The 26,197-nt window shown below is 43.9% G+C and overlaps 2 protein-coding genes across 3 annotated transcripts in view; both read left to right on the top strand.

Annotated features, from left to right (window-relative positions):
- Positions 1-21,842, top strand: part of col4a5 (collagen, type IV, alpha 5 (Alport syndrome)) — a 30,818-nt gene extending 8,976 nt beyond the window's left edge. Inside the window, exons 2-49 of one of the 2 annotated variants that reach the window (XM_084002778.1) lie at positions 2,853-2,909; positions 2,989-3,078; positions 3,373-3,417; positions 3,610-3,654; positions 4,678-4,740; positions 5,099-5,152; positions 5,241-5,267; positions 5,456-5,536; positions 5,762-5,824; positions 5,954-5,989; positions 6,370-6,411; positions 6,508-6,600; positions 7,517-7,570; positions 7,682-7,738; positions 7,863-7,907; positions 8,004-8,057; positions 8,161-8,202; positions 8,582-8,675; positions 9,024-9,311; positions 9,393-9,482; positions 9,564-9,634; positions 9,745-9,936; positions 10,016-10,184; positions 10,289-10,381; positions 10,468-10,572; positions 10,684-10,781; positions 10,928-11,078; positions 11,171-11,284; positions 11,420-11,587; positions 11,672-11,761; positions 11,858-12,004; positions 12,088-12,186; positions 12,271-12,360; positions 12,471-12,610; positions 12,696-12,822; positions 12,911-13,090; positions 13,181-13,231; positions 13,310-13,513; positions 17,250-17,383; positions 17,467-17,539; positions 17,621-17,692; positions 17,788-17,916; positions 18,033-18,131; positions 18,213-18,425; positions 18,691-18,868; positions 18,954-19,068; positions 19,168-19,340; positions 19,994-21,842. In XM_084002778.1, the coding sequence (XP_083858904.1) occupies positions 2,853-2,909; positions 2,989-3,078; positions 3,373-3,417; positions 3,610-3,654; positions 4,678-4,740; positions 5,099-5,152; positions 5,241-5,267; positions 5,456-5,536; positions 5,762-5,824; positions 5,954-5,989; positions 6,370-6,411; positions 6,508-6,600; positions 7,517-7,570; positions 7,682-7,738; positions 7,863-7,907; positions 8,004-8,057; positions 8,161-8,202; positions 8,582-8,675; positions 9,024-9,311; positions 9,393-9,482; positions 9,564-9,634; positions 9,745-9,936; positions 10,016-10,184; positions 10,289-10,381; positions 10,468-10,572; positions 10,684-10,781; positions 10,928-11,078; positions 11,171-11,284; positions 11,420-11,587; positions 11,672-11,761; positions 11,858-12,004; positions 12,088-12,186; positions 12,271-12,360; positions 12,471-12,610; positions 12,696-12,822; positions 12,911-13,090; positions 13,181-13,231; positions 13,310-13,513; positions 17,250-17,383; positions 17,467-17,539; positions 17,621-17,692; positions 17,788-17,916; positions 18,033-18,131; positions 18,213-18,425; positions 18,691-18,868; positions 18,954-19,068; positions 19,168-19,340; positions 19,994-20,075 (4,977 nt within the window). In that variant the 3' untranslated portion in view covers positions 20,076-21,842. The remainder of the gene's footprint in view (positions 1-2,852; positions 2,910-2,988; positions 3,079-3,372; positions 3,418-3,609; positions 3,655-4,677; positions 4,741-5,098; positions 5,153-5,240; positions 5,268-5,455; positions 5,537-5,761; positions 5,825-5,953; positions 5,990-6,369; positions 6,412-6,507; positions 6,601-7,516; positions 7,571-7,681; positions 7,739-7,862; positions 7,908-8,003; positions 8,058-8,160; positions 8,203-8,581; positions 8,676-9,023; positions 9,312-9,392; positions 9,483-9,563; positions 9,635-9,744; positions 9,937-10,015; positions 10,185-10,288; positions 10,382-10,467; positions 10,573-10,683; positions 10,782-10,927; positions 11,079-11,170; positions 11,285-11,419; positions 11,588-11,671; positions 11,762-11,857; positions 12,005-12,087; positions 12,187-12,270; positions 12,361-12,470; positions 12,611-12,695; positions 12,823-12,910; positions 13,091-13,180; positions 13,232-13,309; positions 13,514-17,249; positions 17,384-17,466; positions 17,540-17,620; positions 17,693-17,787; positions 17,917-18,032; positions 18,132-18,212; positions 18,426-18,690; positions 18,869-18,953; positions 19,069-19,167; positions 19,341-19,993) is intronic. The other variant, XM_084002779.1, reaches the window with a different exon arrangement.
- A 906-nt stretch (positions 21,843-22,748) lies between these two features.
- Positions 22,749-26,125, top strand: LOC311009203 (myelin-oligodendrocyte glycoprotein-like). Its single transcript, XM_084003228.1, has 5 exons — positions 22,749-22,951; positions 23,674-24,024; positions 24,518-24,598; positions 24,715-24,830; positions 24,918-26,125. The coding sequence occupies exons 1-5, from the start codon at positions 22,870-22,872 to the stop codon at positions 24,960-24,962; spliced, it is 675 nt and encodes a 224-aa protein (XP_083859354.1). The 5' UTR covers positions 22,749-22,869; the 3' UTR covers positions 24,963-26,125.
- The last annotated feature ends 72 nt before the right edge of the window (positions 26,126-26,197 follow it).

The raw sequence follows: 26,197 nt of genomic DNA, 5'->3' as shown, positions 1-26,197 counted from the left end.
GACAAGTCAAAATTCATTTAAACGTAGACAAGGCTAAATCATATTATACTATACATAATGGGCCTATTTCTAAACATACATATAATATTGTTTTAATTATCGATGTATTAATGTGGTCATTTCTAGAATTTTAAGTCTAACCCTATATAAATATATTTTTTTAATTTAGAAATCATTTTGTAGAGTCATGCTGTATTGATCCTGAATGACTTGTTTTTGCTTAAATGGATCATAAGTGGAACTTTATTGCATCATAACACATTCACGTCTGTAGGCGTCGCCGTTAGTTGGGCTTTAACGTTAAGGTCTTAAACCCATGAACTCAGACTACCTGACCTCTACGGACCTCCAGGGGTGCCGGACTGTAACCTCCCCTCAGGGCCCGATGGCCGGGGTGATTGGAAAAAAGAAAAAAAACACAAAGTGTGATGGAGGTAAGGAGAAAGTGAGGCCAATGATAGAGAGAGCTAAAAGACAGAGGGAGTGGAGCAAATATCTGCAGCTCACTGACCTCTCTAAGTGGATTACATGCCCCGTCAGTAGTGTGGGGGCAAATGAGAGGGGCGAGAGAGGGATGAACGCATGGAGGGGAAGAGAGCGAGAGATGGATCCCTGTACTTAGGCAGGGTTATAGACCATGCTCATTCAGCTCAGGCTGACATTTCACACCAAAGGAAACACATCAGACGCTGTGAGAACTTTTTCACCATCGCAGATCCATAATAATAATAATAATAATTAAACAGATGTTCTGCTCGTATAAAACAAGATATTTCTTCATATTTTTATAGCAAAATATTTCCCTTTCCTTCCTGCTCACATCAGCTCCAACCAACCAATAATACACGACCTCCATCCATCGATGGATGTAAATCAGCCATATTTGAGCTGCGATTGGTCAGTTCATTCTGCTTTAAAGTGTTTATTCTGGTGCTGCTGGGCAGGAAGGGGCTGAGATGATCACATATCCAGTGTTCAGTGTGTTTTCATGAAGGTGAGAGGTAACAGTACAGCTGGTTTAAGAGTTGGATGCTTTAAAACCTTATTAGAGCAAAGGGTTTCAGGATAAATGTCCAGAGGGGTGAGGGATGGGAGGAAAGCAGATGGATGAAGAGGGAGGGAGAGGGAGGGAGGGGGAGGTGGAGGTGAGGAGAGCGGGAGCTGCAGGCCTGGGCGTGGGAGAGCAGACTGCATTGAGCTGAAGCAGACCAGAGAGTAATCTGGAGATTCAGGGCTTGTAAAAACACCTCCACCCACACACACACACACACACACCCATGTGCAAATGCATTCAGGCATGTATCTGTGTGTGTGTGTGTGTGTGTGTGTGTGTGTGTGTGTCCTCTCTACCCTCCGGTCTAGTTAACAGATTTGCATTATGAGTTTACCGCAAATATTCAACATTCATGTGCATCTTATAATAAAAAAAAACAACTTACATGCATGTTTGTGGAAAACCTCAGTGGGAATCAAACCCTCAACCCCTGTGGTTTAACCTCTGAGCAGACAGACGGTGATCAGTCTTCTCAGAACACGGATCTGTGAAAAAACATCAGAGTTTGTACGACAAATAGGCTGAAAAACAATAAAAAAGCACATTAAAGAACCTGAAAACAGATTAATTGATGGATTAATTGATGATGTTGATTGATTTTCTGATGTTTAGGACAAAGAGGAACAGTAAGCTGCAGCGCTGGCTCTGTAGGTGAAACTAGAAACACACTCCAGCATCGTCTCCATATGTGAACAGCTGTTTTTTTCACCTCCCACTGTTCCTTTCTGCAAAGCCAGTTGTGTCGCCGTGACAACGCCGACTCCCTTGTTTATTTTGCAACATCGTCATTCAGCCTTGAACCTTCTCGAGCCCAGAGTGCCGTCTTCTAAACGCTCCGTTGTGTTTTAAGTGTAATTCGTTATTCGGAAAGCTTTTCTCAGTCCGATGCGTGACTTAATCCATACATCAGAGCAAAAAAAAAAACAACAAGACGTCAAGCTGATTGTTGAGCAGCTGCCTCGACTGTGAGACGATGACCTGTTTTAAAAGAATGTGTTTTGGGAGACGGGATGTTGTCATCAAAACAAAACAACCTCCCTCCGACAATCTCACGATGTCACGGTTTCTAAATCTCAAGTTTTTCATTTATAAAATCTAAGTTTCCTAAACTTCAACGGCGAACCACTGCAGCCTGGTAGCGGCGGAGGGGGCGGGGCTTAGCGGAGGGTTGATTACCAGAAGAACAGAGGAACTTTCAGGCTCCATCGTGTCGCTCAAAGCCGCGCTGCAGATACAAAATGTTAAAAAGAGCGTGAAGGAAATTCTGCAACCCTGAGGATTAAAACAACAAGACCAACGAAAGCCATGGACGCAGACACAGAAGAATGCCGTCCCCGTCTTTCTCACAACCTGACTACTTGGCATGCGTGCAATCCATGCCCATCTGGCATTCGCTGTGTCAACAAGCATGGGAACAGTTAATCAACAGCTTGGCACTCCCCATCCCTCCCTTCTTCACGTTAACCCTCACCTTCCCCTATCGGGAGACACCATTTGTTTTATTTCAGATAAATCTGGGGTATTATTTTGGGTCATTCCTTGCTGACCTTGCATCTCGTTAAAAAAACATGCAGGAAAATCCCTCTTCTTCTCTGTGAGAAGGGAGTGAGTGTTATGATGGGGCGCCCTCTAGTGGATTTCAGCAACTGTGCACTCACCAACAGAAACAATGCAAAGAAAAGTGTCCATATCCATCTAAATGTGGCTGCTGGACTCCGGGAAAAGTTTTTCTTTATGAAAGTAATTAAATATAATTTAAAAAACAAAACATCCTCATCTTTTTTTTGTCATCCAACAGGCTTGCCACGGGTGTGTGGGGTCCAAATGTGACTGCAGCGGAGTAAAAGGAACCAAGGTAGGCAAAAACAACTGATAAAGGTGTTGAATGATGTATTAAACGTGTATAAACGCTGAGTATGTGTCACTGTGTGCAGGGTGAACGGGGTTACCCAGGACTCACCGGACAGCCTGGAGTCCCAGGATTCCCCGGACCGGAGGGGCCGATCGGATCCAGAGGAGAGAAGGTGGGCTGGGGGGGTCCATTCAGGGTTTTACTGGAAAAGATGAGGGAAGGGTCGGAAAAATGAGAAGAGAAATGTCGCTTTGGTTTGGGCATTTCTATTGAGGACAAGTACCATTTAAAAGAGCTACTCTGTCTTGGTGAAAAGTCTAATATGCTCTAATAATTTGGGAATTACTTGCTGAATTATGATCAATATGTTTGATTGGAGAAATAAGTAAAACAAAGCTGAGAATCTGATGAGAAACTGTTTTAAAATCCTAATCTAATCCAGCTAAACGTCTGCTCTCCCTCTCAGGGTAGTGATGGACCTCACGGACTAGGTGGTCCAAAAGGAATACGAGTAAGTATTCATGTTTTATGTTTGATTAGTTTTCCCTGTTCAGTCGCCAACGCTTGTCTGGAGGAGGCTGTAATTCCCTGCTTTGACCAGCAGATGTCCCCATTTCACAATACCGCAAACAGAAGAACGAAAAAGCTGCTTTTTATATTTTAAATGACTGATTGTCAAATGTATTATTTCCCTCCCTAACAGGGGCCGTCTGGATTGCCAGGATTTCCAGGAACGCCGGGACTTCCAGTGAGTTATCCGCATCATAAAAAACAGGGCTGGAACACTAAAATATAAAATATATATATATATATATATATATATATATATATATATATAAACGTTTCACTCTATAATGTGAGTAAATATAATGTGTACGATATGTTAAGAGTCCACATTCAGAACCATTAAAAAAAACACACAACATTAACTACTGGGCTTCGGTTTTAAATCAGCTTTAAAGATAGTCGTTATCCTTTCAATTAGCCTGTGAACCGTTTGTGCTAACTGCTAATGCTAATCGCTAGCGCTAACCGCTAATGCTAAACGCTAGCGCTAACTGCTAATCGTTAGCGCTAACCGCTAATGCTAATCGCTAGCGCTAACCGCTAATGCTAATCGCTAGCGCTAACCGCTAATGCTAATCGCTAGCGCTAACTGCTATAGCTAACGACCGGCGCTAAACTAACCGTTTATGCTAACCGCTAGAAATGGACTAGTAACGATACTACGTACGTTGACGTTAGTACTCACCTGTCTTAACCGAGAAGAACCTGCTCCAGGTGTACCTCCTCTCGTCTCGTTGTCCCAGTATTCCCAGTCCACACACAGCAGGAACTAGTCAACACAGTTACTAAAACTGAAGGTAAAAGTTCCTCTGAACGGGAGGACTTAGCATGTTAGCATTAGCATGTTAGTCGCAGCCTGCACCTGTTGGGTGCGTTTGATTTTGAGTCACTTCAAACAGGGGATTCAGTCAGAGGCAATGCTTTTTTATAAGGTACAATAAAGCAAAGCTAATGATATAGTTATTATATTAATCATTGTTTTATATATTATTCACATTTTTTAATCACTTTAAAAAAAAAAAAAAAGGAAAATATATATTATTTTACTACAAACCAATGGATGATTTTTCTGTTATACGGTACTTCCATCCTTTCCTAAAAATTCTATTGGAATATTTGTAACACGACTTGGCTATAAAAATAAATAAATAAAAAACACACCTCAGGTAGCATTTGTGATGTAACTTCCTGTTTACTTCCTCAGGGTCTGCCCGGACAGGATGGACCTCCAGGCCCGAGAGGAGTGGCTGGCTGCAACGGGACAAAGGTATCTGATGAAAAGTCGTTCAGTAAATAACATGTATTTATATATTTTAAAGGCAAGTGACAGTAAAGTAAATAAATTATGAAAATACAGCAAGAATATAGAATAAGTGATTTCTGATATATTATTTAAACGATAATAATGAGCAATAAGATTATTTAGTTTTGCCCCGAACATTTTTATTTTTATTTGGTTGCCAGCTTTATATTATTCTCACACTGTTAAACCCTTTGTAATGCCATCAAATAAAATACATTTTAGCTCAAGGTCCACTTACTAGCTTTTTCCAGTGCATGTATATATACATAAATAATATATTATCATCTATGCTGTGTGTTAAACATGTCCCTCCTCTCTCCAGGGTGAGAGGGGATACGCAGGAAATTCAGGAATCCCCGGACACCAAGGACGATCTGTGAGTTTGTAGCGCTGTTTGTTCTTCATACGTCTGACTGTTTAACAACTAATATTCTTCCCTTTTCTTCCCTTTTTCTCCCTTCCAGGGTCCACCTGGTCTACCAGGGCAGAAGGTAAGTGTTGGTGCACTACAAACCTCACCTTTATCCTTCTTATTGCTGCATGAAGTCACACAAATACAAAATAAATAGACTGCATTGGTGAAAAACGATTTGATTAAATATTTATGACGTGAGGTTATTTTGTTTTGCCACTAGATGGTGCTGTTTACTGTGGTTGCGTTTTCTTTCCCCGTCTGCAGGGCGACCCAGGCGACGTGATCTCCACCAATCGTTTTGGAGAGAAAGGAGCAGTGGGTTTGCCCGGATTACCAGGAATTCCCGTGAGTTTTTCTTTAAGAACTTGATGTGTTCAGATCGGAACTTTATTTTTGGGATAATTGCCTAACATTTTGTATAAATAACCACATGCGGCATGAAATCTACATGAATCTGTTTCTCTTATACACGCTAATATGACAGGATATGAATATTCATACTATTTTCACAGGGTAGGAACTTTAAAATCATGTATATATAACACGTTCTCTTGTGTGTTCATGTCACAGGGGACCCCCGGACCCCCCGGTACACAAGGTCCACTCGGCCCTGCAGGACCCAGAGGCTACGAGGTAACAAAGGCTGCTCCAAAACCCTTCTCTACATTCATGCATTTCACCTCATTTTTGGTCATGTGACCAATTGGAACGATTTAATTGAACGCTAGTCCAACGATGTTGTTTCGTGTGGTTGTTTTCCAGGGTCGTCCAGGTCCTCCAGGTCTTCCAGGACCAAAGGTGAGTCGACTTTTACAACCTTTTCAATACAAAGTGCCATTTTTGAATTGCCTTGTTGTTAATTAGTCCGCCAATCAAACATGAATGAAAATCTATTCATATCGGCAACATGCAACATTTAAAAAATAATAATTATTCTCCCAATCTGGACGTTATATAAATAAATATATATGAAAGCACTAAACAAAGAAGTGAGTTAAAGTTATAACCTATCATTCAGCCTTTATTTCAAACCATGAAAATACAGGTAGAGACGTCATTTACAATACAGCCGAATAAATTAGACCTATCCCTGTTTTACAACGATGACATCATCATGCATTCACTGTCGATGAATCCCATCGATATTCTGAATCTGACCTCTTTTTGATTTCCAACAGGGAAACATGGGATTGAACTTCCAAGGACCCAAAGGAGAGAAGGTATTAACAATGTGACAAAGTTTGAAAGTACCAGCAACAATAAAAAAAAAATCCCCAAACTTGACCCTGAATCTCATCCGGTGTGTGTGAACACAGGGTGAACCGGGTCTGGCAGGACCTCCTGGTCCTCCGGGGCAAGTCGGAGAGCAGATGAGATCGCCTGAGACGGAGATCCAGAGAGGAGACAAGGTGAATGAGCCGTACACATTTATATTTAATTTATTTATATTTGTAAAAGCCATTTTCCTGTTTTCCATTTATGTTGTAATGTCTGTGTTGACCACTGAGTGGTGCTGCCGTATTGTGGGTACAGGTATAAAGGGTACGTCATTTGGGTTACCTCTGTTGTTTGACCCCGGAAGGGCATACGGTTTTTGACCGCTAGAAATACCAAATACTACCAGTTGTTGTTATGTCACTGAGGATCTATATAAATGTATTCCGTATTCCCATGCAATTGGTGTCATGGTGAGAAAATAAACGGGTTGTAAACCGGAGACGATCGCACGGATCAATCATTGCTTCACGTAGCTGCATAGTACTGGAAACATCAACACAGCGCGTCAACCAGGTCACCCGGGAGTCAAACCACACGGAGCACATCCATGGATGTGGCTCCTATAATATTAATAAGTACACGGAGCGTGGAGAGCTTTGTTGTTCATCACAGTTTTCCTGATGAAGCAGCAGCAAAGATAATACTTTAAGTTCAATAGTTGTACTTTGATGGACTAGTTTTAAAACAGTCCAAATACTTCCACAATTGCATGAATTGTAGATATTTTCTGTAAAAACTGCAACTTTCCCTTCAGCCACTTGATGGCAGCAGATACACTTACATTTTTCAGATACTTGCATTCAAAAGTACTTTGTTATTCCAAGTAGAAAGTATCCCTATGAAGTAAATTTTTTGGCGAGGCTAACTCAATCACACGTCATATTAATAAGAAACATAATCCATAAATCCCCTTAAATGAATTAAAGCTAAAGTAACGAGCCTGTTTTTAAAAGGAGTACCTGTAAGTACAGTAACAGAGTATTTGTACTTCATTACTGCCCACCTCTGCGTTAAAGCTCTGTCTACTGTGAATGCTTTCCTTTGCAGGGTGACCCGGGTATTCCAGGTCCACCTGGCGACCCAGGCTATCGTGGAGCCCCGGTACGTATTTGTTTCCTCGTCAGCTACACTTCCCGTTATGGAAACGATTAAAAAGAGGATTAAAACGCTGAAGCAGCCGCGTTGTTGCTGATGTTTGTCTGCTTGTCGTAGGGTCCGTCGGGGGGTCAGAAAGGAGACAAGGGAGAACTGGGAGAAGCAGGAAAACGAGTAAGTATGGATATATACGATGTACTTCTGTGCTTATTGTGAGTACTTACTCATCGAAATGACTTTAAGTTGATATTTTTAAAAACACACGACCTAAATGTCCGCCTGATTCCTCATTCTGCAGGGCAAACCAGGCAAAGACGGCGACCCCGGTACTTCAGGTTACCCCGTGAGTTCTCCCAACAAACTCCATGATTCCCAACAAAAACATTTTTAAATCTCTTATTCACATGTTTAACCATCTCTTTCTTTTGTTCACCATCAGGGAGGCAAAGGAGAGTCAGGCCTGCCGGGTCCTCCAGGCAGGGATGGAGAGAGGGTAGGTTTTCTAGACCTTTCTTCATCAGGTGATGTCATCAGGGGGTTTTCTTTTGGGGTAACTTTCTCCTGTGTCTCTCTCCCCTTTTTTTTTTTTTTTTTAGGGATTGAAAGGTGATCGTGGATACCCAGGACCACCAGGATTGGTGCGTGTTTGACATTCTTCTCATTTAATTATAAGAATCTAATCTAATTAATCAGGTCTTCATCAGGAAATGAAGGATAGATACAATAGAATACAATAGAAGTCTGTACTGGCAGCTCCATTCATTTGAATGAATGTAACCATAGAGTAAAGGTCTATTTGCCAATTTATGTAAAAAAAAAAAGTAAATAAATTTAATAAAATTTAATACTAAGTAAAAAAATGCACTACATTTTTCTGACCACTAGGGGGTGATATTTCCCTCAGTCTCACTTTGCTTTTTTCTATAAATTAAAAGTTTTACTTTATTTGACCCCTTTCTTAATAAAATGCGTATGTTTTTGTGGTCGTATTCGTCCGTATCATCATCCGTCCACCAGGTGCTCGGCGGGTCAACGGGCACCCGGGTCGGCCCTAAAGGTGAGCCCGGCTACCCGGGTTCACCTGGACTTAAAGGAGACAGAGGAACAGCAGGTAAGTGCCCTTACACACACACACACACACATTCAGATATTTGTTCAAATACTGTATATAAAGGTTGTTTTAATAAACGGACACAAAGAAGAATACGAATACTGCTTAATGCGATTTACTCTTTTAATGTTAACGTGTATAACTTCGTACATTTGTCGTGAAAATGCAGCTTTTTTCTTGGAAGACTAACTGACTTAGCTCAACCAGATAGCTGTATGCTAGTGTGGCTATTTGTGAAGTTAGCTAGCTAACAAGCTAATGACATGCTAACGAGCTAGCTCATGCTAACGATTAGACCCAGATATGTTGATGCAAATAACTGCAACACCGAGGGTCCGTCTCCTTCAGGTTTTACAGGACCTCCAGGTTCACCAGGACTTCCAGCTACCGGTGGTGGTGGTCTGCCCGGATCTCCAGGCATCCCAGGAGAGAGAGGTCTCAGGGGAGACTCCGGCTCCCCAGGGCTGTCTTTGCCAGGTCCCCCTGGACGTGCGGGGACTCCTGGTTCCCCGGGTCCACAGGGGCTCCCCGGACCACCGGGCTACTCCACGGGTGGACAGAACTGCGTGGCTGGGGCGCCCGGGCGTCCCGGCGTGCAGGGCGAGTCGGGTTACCCGGGAGCAGCGGGCCTAAAAGGTGCGTATGCTTTTCAGGTTTCATGAAACCACAAGACGATAAAAGCGTGAGCAGAAGATTAAATCCTGTTTGTTGTTTCAGGTGAAAAGGGGGACACCTGTGTGAACTGCTTTACCGATTCCAGGGGCATCCCAGGACCCCCAGGACCTGCAGGGCAGCCCGGATTCCCCGGTAACGCCACCTTCCCTTCCAGCCGACAGATTCCCTCTCAGTAGTAATCTGTTCACTAAACCCTTCCCTGTCCCCCGTCAGGATCTTCTGGCAGCCCAGGTTTCAAAGGAGACCGTGGATATCCAGGAGCTTCTGGTGCAGTTGGACCTCCTGTTAGTACTTCTTAAAACACATCTGGGGATATACTTTTTTTATCTTAATACCTCTTTGTTTTGGTCACACCTGAGTGGTTGCAACATGCTGTCTTTCCTTTCCTTCCCAGGGTCCCTCCGGTCCTCCAGGCTCTCCGGGATTCACCGGAGAGAAGGGAGACCGAGGCGATGCCATCACAGTCAGCGGCGATCGGGGAGTGAAGGGCGATTCCGGCTTCCCCGGATCACCCGGTCTCCCTGGCCTGGACGGGCGACCCGGTCGCGACGGACAGCCTGGAACTCCTGGAACCAAAGGAGCTTCTGTAGGCAGAGCTTTCACGCCATCATTCATGGATCCATCCGCCCACGATCCATTTCCTAACTTGTCATGTCGTTGAACAGGGCGCTCAGGTGGTGAAGGGAGAGCGAGGAATCCCCGGGGACCCGGGCATCCCGGGTAGTCCAGGAGACAGGGGTCCTCCGGGAAGCTCTGGCTTCGGATCTCCGGGACGTCTAGGAGAGAAAGGTATCCAGGGTGTCTCAGGAAGATCTGGAGGCCCGGGTGCACCTGGTAAGAAGACCACTTTGGGTCTAAATAGTCCGTTCAGTGCAAAGTTCCCCCATTTCTCTTCCTTCAACCTTGAACAATATTAACATGTTATGACTATGATGCAGGGTCTAAAGGTGAACCGGGCCTGGCGGTGGCTGAGAAAGGCTTACCAGGACCCAGAGGACTGGATGGCTCACCTGGACTTCCCGGCGCAGCAGGTACACACTTTACAGTAAAGGATGTGTTGTTGCTGCGGTGAAACCTGCAGCCCAGGTGACACCTGCTCCTGTTGTGTGATCGGCAGGTAACCCGGGTCAGCCCGGACAGAGTGGCTTCCCTGGTTTACCAGGAACCAAGGGCGAACCTGGACTCCCAGGCATTGGACTCCCAGGACCCCCAGGAGTTAAAGGTAAAAACACCAACCCATCCTTCTTCCTCCTCGTCTACCTTTGCAGCTTCTTCTTCTTCATCATCTTTCCTCTTCCTCATGCTTTTTTCTCCTCTGAATCTCCTCCTCCAGGATTCCCAGGTACCCCTGGCCAGCCAGGAGCTCCTGCAGGACCAGGTAGACCAGGAGTAGATGGACTCCCTGGTCAGCCTGGATATTCTGGAGCCAAGGTATGTCGTTGGATGGATAATAATCATTAAAAAAGAAGGAAATTCACATTAAAAAAGTAAATAACCAATAGAAAAGGGTTCATTAAAGTAGGTGGGACCGTTTAAACACTGTGATCTGATTGGACTTAACTGTGTGTGTGTGACAGGGTGAGCCCGGTTTCGGCCTTCCTGGACCCCCAGGTTTACCTGGAGTACCTGGAGCTAAAGGTTTCACCGGACCAAAAGGAGACCCTGGCTTCTCAGGTGGCCCCGGTTCACCTGGACGATCTGGATTCGATGGATCTCCCGGAACTAAAGGTAGTCCGCACTACATCACACCCACCCAACAAGCCCAAACCCACTAAAGCCGACGGTCCACGAGCTGACCTCCTCGTTTTGTCTCTGTCCAGGTGACGCCGGTACACCTGGCACACCTGGAGCTCGTGGTCCCCCCGGAATCACCGCCGGCGGCTCAGTGGGGCAGCCAGGCAGCCCCGGACCTACTGGCCCAATGGGACAACCAGGTGAGATACATAGAAAAAGACTTCAACGATTTGCTGCTTTGTCTACAAACGCACTCGTAAAATGTGTCTCAAGACCAGATCTTACAGCCTCAGTTCCCAAATCCAGTCAATTAAATCTTGAGATCATCGTTGCAGGATTCCCTGGATCAAATGGAGAGAAGGGAGACCCCGGCACTCCAGGTCTAGACATCCCAGGTCTGCCAGGAGAGAGAGGAAGTCCTGGGTTCCCAGGTTCCCCTGGATCGATCGGAACGGCAGGACCTCCTGGAGGACCGGGACGCGATGGCCTGCCTGGACTGCCAGGTAACGACGAACCCTACATCCAATAATCAATAGTAATAGATGGATTATACCATTGAATATCTTCATTCTTCATTCTGGCTGCAGGTCATAAAGGAGACATGGGCCCCATGGGAACCCCGGGACCTTCTGGAGGACCAGGAGGACCAGGAGGGCCTGGTGGTCCTGGATTTAAAGGTATAGATTTATCACATTTTCCCATGTAGTTTTTCAAAACAAGAGAAAAGTATCTGACACAACCTTTATTTAAATACCTCGTCTTAAATTCTCCAGGTGAACCTGGATTCCAAGGCAGAGATGGCGGGCCCGGCGGTCCTGGTGGTAAAGGAGACAGAGGCGAGCCCGGCCTCCAGGGACCCCCAGGAACCGGCCAGCCAGCCCAGGTCACAAAGGGATCCAAAGGAGAACCTGGACAACCAGGTGATGCTTTGTTTTAAAAGTAGGTAACACATTCAGTGACTGCTGGCTGTGTTATTGAATACATATATTTGTTGGTTCTACAGGTGGACCAGGTTATTCAGGTCAGAAAGGCATCTCTGGTCTCCCCGGTGACCCCGGACTCTCAGGATCAGATGGACGCCCTGGACTTCCCGGACCACCAGGTGTGTGTTTAATCCCAACACGACGCCCATGCAGACTTATTCATGCCAAGAGACTCCTAACATGCTTTTTCCACTGTCCTGCAGGTCCCAAGGGAGATTCAGGCTTCCCAGGAGGCCCAGGTGGTCCTGGAGGTCCAGGAGCAAAAGGCGCCATGGGAGAAATGGGATTTCCAGGTGGGTTTGAACTCCAAGTTGGTCCTTGGCGACCTACTGAAAGCCGCATTTCTTCCAACATCTGATTACTTTGCTGTAAATGTTGACGTCACACTTTGATGATGTCACAGGACCGTCAGGGCAGAAGGGTCTACCGGGTCAGTCGGGTAGGTCCGGATCCCCAGGACAGCCAGGAGGACCTGGTTTCTCTGGACCCAAAGGTGAACCAGGCTCTGCTGGAGTTGGACCCCCCGGACTTGCTGGACTTAAGGTACCCAACCACGGAAATGTGTTACTTTGGGAAAAACTGCACTGAACCCAGGTTCACACCTCCATCATTTAAATGTTTCTCATAGGGTGAACCAGGTCAGCCAGGGTTCCCAGGAAGTCCAGGACTTAAAGGAGGTCCAGGACCATCCGGTCTCCCAGGCATACCAGGAGGACCAGGTCCCAAAGGTGACCCTGGACTCCCAGGATTCCAAGGTGAGTGTTAAGTTTGATTGCAGGTTTAAGGAAGACCCACAATGTGGTCTCCTGATGCCATCAAGTAATGCATCTGGTCTCCTGGTAGGTGCTCCCGGTATCCCAGGTCCTAAGGGTCTCGACGGTGGGCCCGGTGGCGGGGGTCTCACTGGAGCTCCCGGTAGACCAGGAGAGTCTGGCCGACCAGGAGGACCAGGGTTGCCAGGAGACAAAGGTCAGGCAGGTCGGGACGGGATCCCAGGACCAGCTGGAGTCAAAGGAGACCCGGGTAAGTCTCTGGTCAATGTGCTTGGGAGAATCCACATAACGAGTATGTTTAGTTTAATTCTGATCCAGTTCTGGTTTGTCTCTGCTGCAGGACTTCCTGGTTATGGTGAACCCGGTCCTTCTGGGCTTCCAGGGTTGCCGGGTCAGTAGCCGTCCTCGAGGTATCACCGTCTGTTGTCTTCGTGCTGATGTAACAACCTCTACTTCATCTCACATTTAGGTTCAAAGGGAGACCCAGGTCTTCACGGCCCATCTGGCAGTCCTGGTTTCCCCGGCCCTAAAGGGGATGCTGGTTTCCCCGGCAACCCTGGTTCTCCAGGCAACCCTGGCCCTGCTGGGCCTTCAGGACCGATTTCGCAGGGCCCCAAAGGACTCCAAGGACCCCCTGGACCACCCGGGAGAGGAGGTAAAGCCTTTGGGTTTCGTACTTGTCACCACATGTATGGACAGAAGCTGCTGCCTGGTTTTCTGCTAACTGGTGGGCGGGTTTATGGGCTGGGACTGGAACCAGACTGGTATTTTGTTTTAACGACTAAAATTCTTTTACTTTCCAAGTTTCAATGTGGAAAAGAGTCTAAAACATAGAAAACCACCAGTATAATGTGGAAAAAAATGGGTTTGAAGGGGAGAAAACCAGACGGCAGGAGCCACACTCTTTAAATGTGAATGCCTCCATCAGTTGATTTGCATGGGACCAATCACCTCCACCTCCACCGGCGTCTGTTTGACCCCCACCTGTCCTCAACACTGAGCACCAATGATGACGAAATCCCTTTTCACCAGGAAGTGTCAGGGTGCCATCGGCGCACCCGTCACTGTTTGTCACCGCGGGTTTGAGCCCCAACAGGAGCATGTGTTCACATCCATCCATCCTCGTGTCCTCCTCACCCCCTTCTCCCTCTCCTCCACACCCCACAATGGGGGGGAGGAGGCTGTAATCTACCCATCTCTCCACAGCCCTGCAGCTGTGTGTGTGTGTGTGTGTGTGTGTGTGTGTGTGTGTGTGTGTGTGTGTGTGTGTGTGTGTGTGTGTGTGTGTGTGTGTGTGTGTGTGTGTGTGTGTGTGTGTGTGTGTGTGTGTGTGTGTGTGTGTGGGGCATCGTTTTGAAGAAATGTTGTTGTGATACAGCCGAGCCTGAGACAAACTTATAAAACACTCTCAACTTTCATCTTCAGTACGAAACCTGCTTTCAAATCTATTATTATTATTATTATTATTATTTAATTAGAGTTGTTCTGATACCAGATTAATCTGTTATGATGCGTTCAAGCGTTCTTCAGTAAAAATGAGTTTTACACCTTAAAGATATAAAGATGGGTTCAAACGTAATCTTGTAAAATCAAGTTTTTTGGTGAGAAACTCATAAATACAGTTGTTTCAAAATGTTTTCACAGCAAAATAACACAGATATTAAACAATATGGTATCAGATCATCTTTGTGAAAAACTGTCACTCGTGTGAAAAATCCTTGAGGTTTTCATGTTTTCATGCAGCTAAAAACCAAGCGTTCAGGGTGAAAGGACATCCCGATGTTTTGGACATATTGTCATATATAAATCCTCATGGAGTTGAGAGTGCTCAGTTTGCTTCAGGCTTCGCTGCCTTGTGTGTGTTTCGTCCACCAATCAGTCGCCTGCATGGACACCGTTTGTCCCGACACACTCCACCAACGAGCCTCACACAGCGCTGCCAAGACTGGAAAAGAACATCATTCATTCATTAAATAGATTAATTCACAGAGTGTTGAATCATAATCAAAACAAGAAGAAATATAAACACAATTGGAGCATTCATAGCATTATTTATGTAGCATTTTTATTATTATGGTCATCACGTAAATTAATATAACAGCAATAATATGATATGTTGTCTACGAGATCATATTTAAAGTAAATACACAGCATATTAGGAGCCTCAAAAGATGCATTTATACACTGGTGCCCATACAGTTGGAATATTTAGTTTTCACACCACAATCCTCTGTTTCTTCCTATTTAAATGCATCATTTATCACTTTTAACCAACATCACATTATATGTCGCAGGTGAAATTAATTCATGCACTGACCACAAACCAGCGCTGTGTCAGCCTCGTATAAAAAATAACGGTGTTTTTTTTTCTGGGCGATCAAAGTGAAAGCTGTGATATTTAACCCCCTCTGTTTCCCGCGGCTTGGCCCCGCCCACTGCGGCGTGGCTCCGCCTCCACCCGTGATGCTCCCGGCTCGCCACAGGTCCCTCAGGTCAGACGGCCGGCGTCCAGACGTCGCCTGCACGTTTCCTTCCCACTCTCTGATCTCTCTTTCTCACCTCTGTCTCCTTTCACTTCCTGTGCACTCTGATGTTCTAACAAGTAAGCACCTCTTCATGATCAATATATAAAGAATATTGTTTCGTAATGATACAATCAATCACACAGTATGTTAAAAATCACCGTAGTCGGCATGTTATATCACATGAGGGTGCAGTCGAATACGATGTGTTATGAACACGATAAAAACTAACTCACCTGAAGCATCCGATCATTGTTTTTTTGTTGTTTTTGTTGTTTTTCGTGTAATTCCAGTTGTTTGTTTGTTCATGGAGTCGATGGTTTAAACACGCTGGAGCTGAAAGCGTTACATCATAGAAACCAGGAGTCGTTATTATGGTGACGGGGATCTCGTTAGGTTGGCAGGGATTCGGTCAAAAAGCTACTTTTTAACAGGAATTATATTTGGTGTTCATTCATCAGAGAGTCGTTGTGAAATTGTATTAAATAACACGGATGTGGTTGTCACGGTTGCACCGTAGGAGAATTTAATTTATCACCAAAGTCAGTAGGATACGATAAGATACGATAAAATACAATACGATAAGATACGATAAAATACGATACGATAAAATACGATATGATAAAATACGATACAATAAAATACCATAAGATACAATAAGATACGATAAAATACAATATGATAAAATACGATATGATAAAATACGATACCATAAAATACCATAAGATACAATAAGATACGATAAAATACGATATGATAAAATACAATACGATAAGATACGATAAAATACAATATGATAAAATACGATATGATAAAATAAGCTACGATACGATAAAATACTATACGATAAGATATGATAAGATATGATACGATAAGATACAATATAATAAGATAAGATACGATAAGTTACGATACGATAAGATACCATACCACAAGATACGATATAAGATAAGATGCGATAAGATATGATAAAATATGATAAGATACGATTAGTTACGATATTATAAGATACCATACGATAAGATGATATGATAAGTTACCATATCTGGTATCTTATCATATCGTATGATATCTTATACAATACCATAAGATACGATAAGATGAGATAAGATACAATACGATATGATATGATAAGATAACAGAATCCCACAGTGGGGACATATAAGGGGATAAAAAGGGGAAAGTGCAAATAACAAATGCATTAGTAGCAGATTCCAAATACAAAATACAATAATAGTAGATTATGTTCACAGTATAAAACAGCTTATATAAACCAATCCCTGGTTTAGTCTGTACTGATGCCTGCTTCTGTCTAAACTCTTCTTCTTTATCTGTTTTTTGTTCTTGCCCTGTGCCGTCATCTCTTCACTTTACCCGGGAATTCTGGGAACCGTAGGTCCTCCAGGTTAGACTCAGTGGTTTCATGGTCTTTAAATGAGTGTGAATGAGTTAATGTTGGCAGGTTGACCCTTTCTTCACCCCACAGGACAGGCTGGACCCTCGGGACCCCCCCTGTTTTATACATGAAATAACTAAAACACATTCATCCCAACTGTGACTCATTCTGATTGTGGACTTTGTGACGGATTCTGGATTTGAAGCTAGAACTGTTGAATGATTATCGAAGATTTGTGATTTTTTTGTTGCATATTCTTGCGTTGTGCTGTTGTAATGATTTGGACAGAGTGAAGATATGATTTTGTTTAATTCGTTCATTCAATTCAGTTTCCATTCATACAGTTTAGAATAAGAATTTGGTTTGCAGCATGATTTAAATCCATTCGTCTTGAATAAACTGATAAATTGAACCCAAAGTGATCCTGATGACAAAGTCATGACACTTGGATTCTGACTGTCTAACCTGACCTTCTGCCATCTGCTATGAAGGGTCACCCGGACCCCAGGGCACCCGCGGGCCCGGAGGAAGCGGCGGCGTCAAGGGAGAGAAGGGTATCCCCGGTGCTCCTGGCCAGCCGGGCTACCAGGGACAGAAGGGAGAAGGCGGCTCTCCTGGAAACCCAGTAAGATCACGGTGCTACATGTTGAACTAGATCGATGCTCAAAGGGACGGAGGGTGTGACTGTCTGGACTTCTTTCTCACCAGGGTTCATCTGGTCTACCCGGCGGTTCTGGTTTGAAGGGAGACATCGGCCTGCCTGGCGTTCCCGGATTCCCCGGTCAGTCAGTCACTCTTTACTTTCCCACTATTGTGACTTCATTGTAAGCAAAGTCCAGACGTTCATATCATGTGTTTGCAGGACCCAAGGGAGACCGAGGACTCCCCGGGGGCGGCGGCCTTCCTGGAGATCCCGGAGACATCGGAGCCTCCGGTGGGTGAAAACACGGCTTACTCACATTATCGTCCTTTTAAAACGTGAACATGAAGACGCTGAGTATTGTTCCTTGTGTCACATTTGACCTCTAGGCCCACCCGGTGACAACGCCATACCGCCGGCTCCCATCGTGATGAAGGGAGAGCGAGGTCTCCCTGGTCCTCGGGGCCTGAATGGGGGTCCGGGACTTCCTGGTTCTCCTGGACGTGAGGGACTTCCAGGTGGGTGAACGTGGACTCGTTTGTCGGGACCTGAAGGTCACAGAGAGAGCTAAGTTTGGGTTGTTCCAGGATCACCAGATACTCTTAACAGAGAGTCTCTCTGTCCCTGCTCTCAGGTTCAGCTGGTGGTCCCGGGGATTCTGGTCTGGAGGGTCCTCCAGGCTTCAGCGGCCCGCCTGGCAGGAAGGGAGACAACGGCCCCGCCGGTCAGCCTGGTGAGTCAAACACCAGAATTAACCTCGTCTCTGATCCCTTCAGATCTCCGTTCTAACGCCGTGCCTTTCTCCGGATCTCAGGTCAGCAGGGCTACCCCGGCCCCCCCGGCTCCGACGGCCCACAGGGTCTCCCTGGTCTTCCGGGATCGGTATCGGCGGCCCATGGCTTCCTGATCACCCGACACAGCCAGGGACAGGAAGTGCCCTACTGCCCCGACGGAACCAGCATCATCTACGACGGCTACTCCCTGCTGTACGTGCAGGGCAACGAGCGGGCTCACGGACAGGATCTCGGTACGCAGGCTTTCTCATTTATATACTCTTATGGTGTCACATGTCCGTCTTTCTCCCGGTGCTCTTGTTGTGTCACCCCGTCACATGTCCTTCCTCCCCGCTCTTACTGTGTCACCCCGTCACATGTCCTTCCTTCCCAGTCTTACTGTGTCACCCCGTCACATGTCCTTCCTTCCCAGTCTTACTGTGTCACCCCGTCACATGTCCTTCCTCCCCGCTGTTATGGTGTCACCCCGTCACATGTCCGTCTTCCCCCCCGCTGCAGGCACGGCCGGCAGCTGTCTGCGCAGGTTCAGCACGATGCCCTTCATGTTCTGCAACATCAACAACGTCTGCAACTTCGCCTCCCGCAACGACTACTCCTACTGGCTGTCCACGCCCGAGCCCATGCCCATGTCCATGGCCCCCATCACCGGGGAGGGCATCAAGCCTTTCATCAGCAGGTAGGGGGCTACCCTTTGAATATGATAGAGAGACAGAGAGAGAGAGAGAGAGAGAGGGTGTGTTTACGTTGATCTTCTGCTCCAGGTGTGCGGTGTGTGAAGCTCCAGCCATGGTGATCGCGGTCCACAGCCAGACCATCCAGATCCCCGTCTGCCCCGCCCAGTGGGAAGCTCTGTGGATCGGATACTCCTTCATGATGGTAGGACGTGTAGATATATACATATACACATATAAATATATTGTTTAAAAAGGCATCTAAACGTCACATGTTTGAACCCCGCCCGTTCCTCCCTCCCAGCACACCAGTGCGGGTGCAGAGGGGTCCGGCCAGGCCCTGGCCTCCCCCGGCTCCTGCCTGGAGGAGTTCCGCAGCGCCCCCTTCATCGAGTGCCACGGCAGAGGGACCTGCAACTACTACGGCAACTCCTACAGCTTCTGGCTGGCAACCGTCGAGACCTCCGAGATGTTCAGGTACGCACTCGGGCCGCCGTAGGGAACCCAGAAGGTTTACATTTAAAGAATCTGATATATATATTGTTGTTCTTTAATGTCCTTCTAACTTGACTTATCTGCAATAAGCCAACATTGCTCTATATAGCAACCTGGTTAGCAACCATCAAATGTAAATATCTTAATGAGGCGGCACATATTCAATAGTTTGACATTTGCACACGCTCAGATAAAAATTGCTTTTTGTCAGAAAAAACAAAACAAAAATTCAAGTGTACGTGTTTTAATAATAATAATAATACATTTATTAATAAAGCACTTTCCATCAAAGTGCAAGAAGAATAGATTAGAGACAGTTAAATAAGAATAAAAACAGCAACCCAGAAAAAACATTCACAGTAAAATTACATTAAAAAATGGAATAAAACATAGCAACAGAACTCATGTCTCATAGATTTGACACTAATTAGCATGTGACCAATTGAACAAATAATACAAAAATTAATAATTAGTTAAACGCATGTTGCAATAAGTCTCAGACAAAAATTAAATAAAAAATTCAACAATTTTTACGAGGCCACTGTTTGTTTTTTTAATGTTGGAACTCTTAATGTTTTAAAAGTAAAATAAATGGAGTACACATGTTTACCGGCTGCACCCTCTGGCCCCAACAGGAAGCCCCAGTCGGAGACTCTGAAGGCGGGCAACCTACGGACGCGTGTCAGCCGCTGCGTGGTCTGCATGAAGAGGACGTAACACGGCACATAGCAACGAGAAAAAACACCCCACCGCTGCACGATCAATAACCAGGGATGATTGGATGATGGGGGGCAAATAAAGAAGGGGGGGGGGGGGGGTCACCGTGACGACACGGTGGAGTTCCAATGGTGCATTTTCTTCCTGGGGGAAATAAACGTACAACTGTAACAAATGGTGCTACTGTGCAACACAGCTTAAAAAAAGAAAAAAAAAGAAAGTGACGTAAATAGATCTTACATTTATTCTTTGTTTCTCTTAAGAAGTACCTCACAACGAAAGCAGAATAATATCCACTAAATGGTGCCACGATGGATGTGCGACAACAAAAGTTTTCCCTTCTTTCCCAAAAAGGATCGTTTTCTTTTCTCTCTTTTTTTTTTTGAAAATGTGATTCTGTACGATTTCTAGACAGAATGCTTTTTTTTTTTTTTTTTTTTTTCGGCCTTATTGATGAGGAGTGGATTACCAAATCGGCACTTTGACTTCGGAACATCCAAGATGAGAGATGCACTGACGATGAGCTTTCCTTAGCGAGACTGCCTTTTTTCCTGTTTTTTATTTTTTATTACGAGCTCTTCACTCAAACACTATTTTCTCTCGCTTTCTCCGTCATTTTTCTGTCGTTACTTTTGGTGGTACTAACCCTGCTGTAGCCCGCCTTCTAACCATCAGCTGTACACCTTCTTTCTCTTACTTTTTTTTTGTAAGTAATAAAATGTGTATATTGTGTAAAACACTTTTTTTTTCGTGTAGTAGGTCCTGAATCGGTACCAGCTGTTTGTTAAAAGAAAATTTTCCAGGTTCTTTTAAGCTCACACACACTTTCACAAACACACACACGTTGACTCAGATGTTGTACAAAGTAAGGCTTTTATGAATGAAACAGTATTTTATATATAATAAATATATATTTGAAAAAAAGAGGATAAAAAGGTATATCAACTTTATTCGGCTGTGGGGTGTTTGTTCACTGTTTTCAAACACAAAGGTCGGGCACTTCACCGAACAATAAAGCCAACTACTGAACACAGACGGCCATTTCCCCCGAAAAACCTAACAGTTGTATGATATTCACGATGCCAATCGCTTAAAACCTTTTGTACTCAATTTGTAGAATTGATAAATGTTGAACTGAAATAAAGGGGATTTGCTTTTAGGTAGTTTAATGATTGGGGGAATGTTACAGATATTTGTGCAAAAAAAAAAGGATTTTAATTAAATCTTAGCGCCTTGATTAATAAAACTGCGGTATTTGTTTTTTGTTTTTTAATTTTTTTTTTTAGTTTTTTTTTTTAACATTTCCAGGTGCTGGGCTTTGCTTGTAACAAGAGGGCCTGAGGTTTTGGGGACTAGTTTGCACCCAAAACCTTCAAATCCACTTTCACTGGCTTGAATTTGTTTTCCAAATCGGTTAAAGTGTTCACACTCGACCGTGTTGAAATGCAGGTTGAAGTGTTTTTCATCTAAATCAGGTGCTAACAGTCCTGATGTGACGCCTCTCGCGCGTCAGGCGTTCAGACTCCTGATGTACTGAAAGTCTACCAGAGCTGTTTTGAGCGGGGGAGAACGATTTTTTTCCTGTGATTTTATTGTTATTTTTATTTCTTAAAAACTGCTTTTATGAATTCTAATTATGTCAACCCGGGGTGCGATTAAAAAGTGTGTATTTTTTTCTGTTTTTTTTTTTTTGTTTTTTTTTCATGTTATGTTATCCAGAAGTTGTTATAAACTTTTAAGACTGAAATAAATATTATGTCCAAAGTGCTGTCTTGTGAAATGTGTGTGATTGTCACCAAGCATACTAACATACGTTAGCATACTGACATGTTAGTATACTGAAATACGTTAGCATACTGACATATGTTAGCATACTGAATTACGTTAGCATACTGACATATGTTCGTATACTGACATGTTAGTATACTGAAATACGTTAGCATACTGACATATGTTAGCATACTGAATTACGTTAGCATACTGACATGTTAGTATACTGAAATACGTTAGCATACTGACATATTAGTATACTGAAATACGTTAGCATAATGACATATGATAGTATACTGAAATACATTAGCATACTGACATACTTTAGCATACTGAATTACGTTAGCATACTGATATACCTTAGCAGTCTCCCACAGGAGGCTAATTATTTAAAAAATTTAAAATTATAACTGTGGCGTTGGTTGTAAAGTATTATCTTAATGTAGCCAGTAACTGAAGCGTTACATGTATATTATTATACAATACTAATAATGTTGATAATCATTCAAATATAATATTATACATATATATATATATATACATATATGTATAATATTATATATATACGTGTACTCAGTTATTTATTCAGACATCTACTTGTACAGCAGGTCATTTAAAAATAGAATCAGGTGATGATTAGTCATAAATTGAATTAGTTCAGCATGACTCATTGCTTTTTAGGAGCTGAACGCAATTTGTAAAATACTGCCGACTTTTTTTTAACTTTTACTAAAGTTTTAATGTACAAACACCCGGAAAACCCGCTGAGTTTGCTTTTACTCCTAGTTGTGTCCATCTTTGTTGGGGTTTCGTGTACAGTGGTGACTATGGAAACGATCATTTGCGTCATGCGTCATGACGTGTAGAGTTTACGTCAACGTGACGGAGACGCCCCGCCTGTGGGTGGACATGTCCTCTGCCCCATAGAGCTCTACCCTACACGAAGCATGGCTCATTCAGTCGTCCTGCCAGAGGGAATCACACTACAGACGGCGGGTTTCTGCCTCTCTACCGGCTCCTTTTTATGCTTCGCTTCGGGGACTTCGTGTCTGGATCCATAACATGGCTTCTCTTGACGGTCATCGTAGCCTTAAGTACGGCGGACGGTAAGCTAATGGTACCTTTTAGCCTGTTAGCTCATTTTTCCATTCAACTAACGGTTTATATATATATTTTACCGGCAGTTTTCAGTGTCCACATACATGTCGCTTGAATTTAAATGCGTCGTCATGTTCTGTAGTGCTTTTTTCCGGAGGTGGGATTCCATTAAAGGTCCCAGAGTTTTCCAGAAACTTCCGGTAGAACGTTCTCCAGCTAACTGTCCAGTTCATGAAGACATTAATAGGCCGTTCAAAGTGCTTTACACAGGCCAGTGACGTCGAATAATTTAGCTTTTTTTATTTTTAAAGTTTTAGTCTTTATTCTCAGGATAAAAGTGTGTATATATAGAGTTTTAGGATTATAGCATCATAGTCTGTGAATGTACAGCAGACTATGATGAACTTTCATACCGCAGACATCACGGAGACATAACGTTGGTCATGCAATTATTCACGATGCCCTTGTGGTCTTGAGTCATCATGAGTCACAATGACTGGCTTTGGGATTGTATCTCAATCAAAACAATGGATTTGAAGCCTAAACAGGAAACCAAGTGGTATTTATCCACAATTTTCTGAACACAATTTTGGAAGTGACGAGTTAGTTTTGCCAAGTTCTAAAAGTCCAGCTTCTTTTTTTTTTAAGCACTGCTGATGTAAAACTGGAAATCTGGTGTGAATTCACAGAACTGTAAAATAGTATTTGAAATATCAGTATTTTCTTCCAGACCAGCCTCGGTTGGTTGGGTCACGTCAGCCAATCACCGGCCTTCTGGGCCACGACGTCACCCTGCGTTGCCACCTGGAGCCCAAATTCAACGTGCATGGGCTGACGGTGGAGTGGACCAAGACGGACCTCAAGTCTCACTACGTGCACCTTTACCGGGACCGGCATGAAGTCCCGGACATGAAGATCCCGTCGTACGTCGGGAGGACGGAGTTGTCCGCCGACGGCCTGAAAGACGGAAACGTTCAGCTCAAGATCACCAACGTGACGCTGGGTGATCAGGGAAGCTACCGGTGCTTCGTCCCGAAGTTAAAGAGCCCCGTGAAGGAGTGCGTCCTTCAACTTGTAGTTGGTGAGAACCTTTGTTTTTAAGACTGTAACTATTGTTTCCACACAGACTTAATCACATTTGATGTGGATGAGCTCTGTTGTCTGTAATTCTGTAATCATAGTTTCTATGTAAAGAGAAGGTAAACCCCGGCGGTTTGGCTGTGTTTCTACGTGGAGATAAAAAGGGCTGTACTTTCCTACGCTGTGAAAAGAGGCTCAATCTTCTCAAGCTTCAATAAGCAAAATACCACCATGATTGTATGCTCCAATTGCAAAACATAAAAAGCCCACATGACTTTGCCATTTTCAACTTAACAGTCATGAAGGGCGTTACCCTTGCAGACTATTGTTATGATTAAGTTTGGGTTAGTGCAGTAAAGGGTACAAAATATGGTATAAACTTGTTTAATACCCTTTTATGTTGGTTTTCAGCTGAAAAACAGTTATTCTTAAATATTGTGTTGTAAATCATTATAACAAATCTTTTTTTTGCCTTCCTTTTTTTTTTTTTCCAGAACCAAACACTGTTACAACCGAGACGCCGCTGCATCCCGGAAATCTGCCGACTCCAGATCCTAATGAGACGGATGTCAAAGGTGAGACGGCGGGTCTATAAATGACGAGTCTTCAGTTCTTCCATTCAGGAAGACTCTGACTCATTGCTTCCGTTAAGCTTGTATTCCAGTTCCTGTAGCTTTTGTCTCTGTTCCAGATTTTCAGCTCCCTCGGAGCTCACTGATCCCGGTTCTGGTTGTTCTGGTCTTGGTGATCCTGGTTGCTGGAGTCGCTGGATATTTACTGAGGCACAAGTGTCTAAAAAACAAAGGAGTGAGTCAGAAGGAACCAAACGTTTTGTTGCCTCTTGACCAAATGTTATTGTTGTTAATGTAAAACTTATGTTAATGTCCCATCCAGGATCCGGACTATGAAGCCGCCCCAACCAGTCCAGATCTAGTCTAGGTCTTTATTAGAGAGCAGCATGTCCGGCCACACGTGGACCAACTGGCTGGGAGACCCGATGGATCCAGATCTCTGTCAGACAGAAGTGAGGAATCTGGTTTTCGTGATAAAGGTGATTTCTGCCGGATTAGAGGATCCGTATGAGAATTCCTTGATGAACTCTCAAAACTCTGTGAAGAGAAAGAAGACGGCTCTACTTTTACGGTTCTAGTTTGACCTCAAAGCCGCCGCCGATGGACGAAGAAGACAACCAAGTTGTTTTGTTTTTTTAAGTTTGTTTTTTATTGCACTAAGACTTTATCGTCGCTCTTCTCCCACCGGAGGACGAGGACCCTGGAGGAAATTCTCACCAGCTGACTTTTTGATTTCGGCTTGTTGTCGTAACAGGCGACGCATGTTTACACACACACTAACACACAATCACACTAACACTACTTACTTTAAGGCCTCAGACTGATTATAACCCACTCACTAGTGTTGGAAGGGTGTGATTCTGAAGTGGATTATTTATGTTAGAATGATAACGGACTGAAAAACACAATGAATGAATTTGAGCCGCACCACGAGCTGCTTAAATGTATTATAAATTAGCATTTCCAACTGCAGTTTTCTGTCGAGCAGCTCGTTATATTATTAAAGCACTGAATAAAAAATCTCCAACAGTGGGATTAAATGGAGAAATGTTTCAGGGACGTTATGATGCAGCACAGGTCATTCAGGGTATTTTTGCACTTAAATGTTACATATTTAATACTACACAGTGGGCATAAGTACACAGTGGGCATAAGTATCCAAATATACCACATTTTTTTAAAGTACATTCATGTATCTGGTGTCTCTTTGAGTAAAGGTGGAGTTCAATGTCGATGCCTTACATTTGTTTCTCTCACGTACAACATTTCCTAATCTGACCTTTTCTATTTAGTGGAGTAGATGGTTAATAGAATACAATATATTCTCTATGTATCAAGAGCTGTGCCTTATTTAAACAAGCATAATGAAACATACAAAGCACTTTCTAACTTTGTTTTCCTACTGATTAATGTGTATAATTTTGGGGTTTTAAATGACTGTTATGAGTTTAAATCCATCATCCATGTAAACGTGATCTCTGTCCCAGAGAATCAGAAGTAAATGCTGATAACCATTAAAAGTATTAATTTATAAAACGTGTGTACTTCTCTTTGGCGCCCCCTAGTGTTACAAGAGTGGCACTAACCATCCAAAGTAATCGG

Source organism: Eutrigla gurnardus (assembly GCF_963514095.1).
Source record: "Eutrigla gurnardus genome assembly, chromosome: 23".
NCBI lineage: Eukaryota > Metazoa > Chordata > Actinopteri > Perciformes > Triglidae > Eutrigla > Eutrigla gurnardus.
The sequence above is the reverse complement of the archived record's forward strand: the minus strand, read 5'-3'. Positions and strand labels throughout refer to the sequence as shown.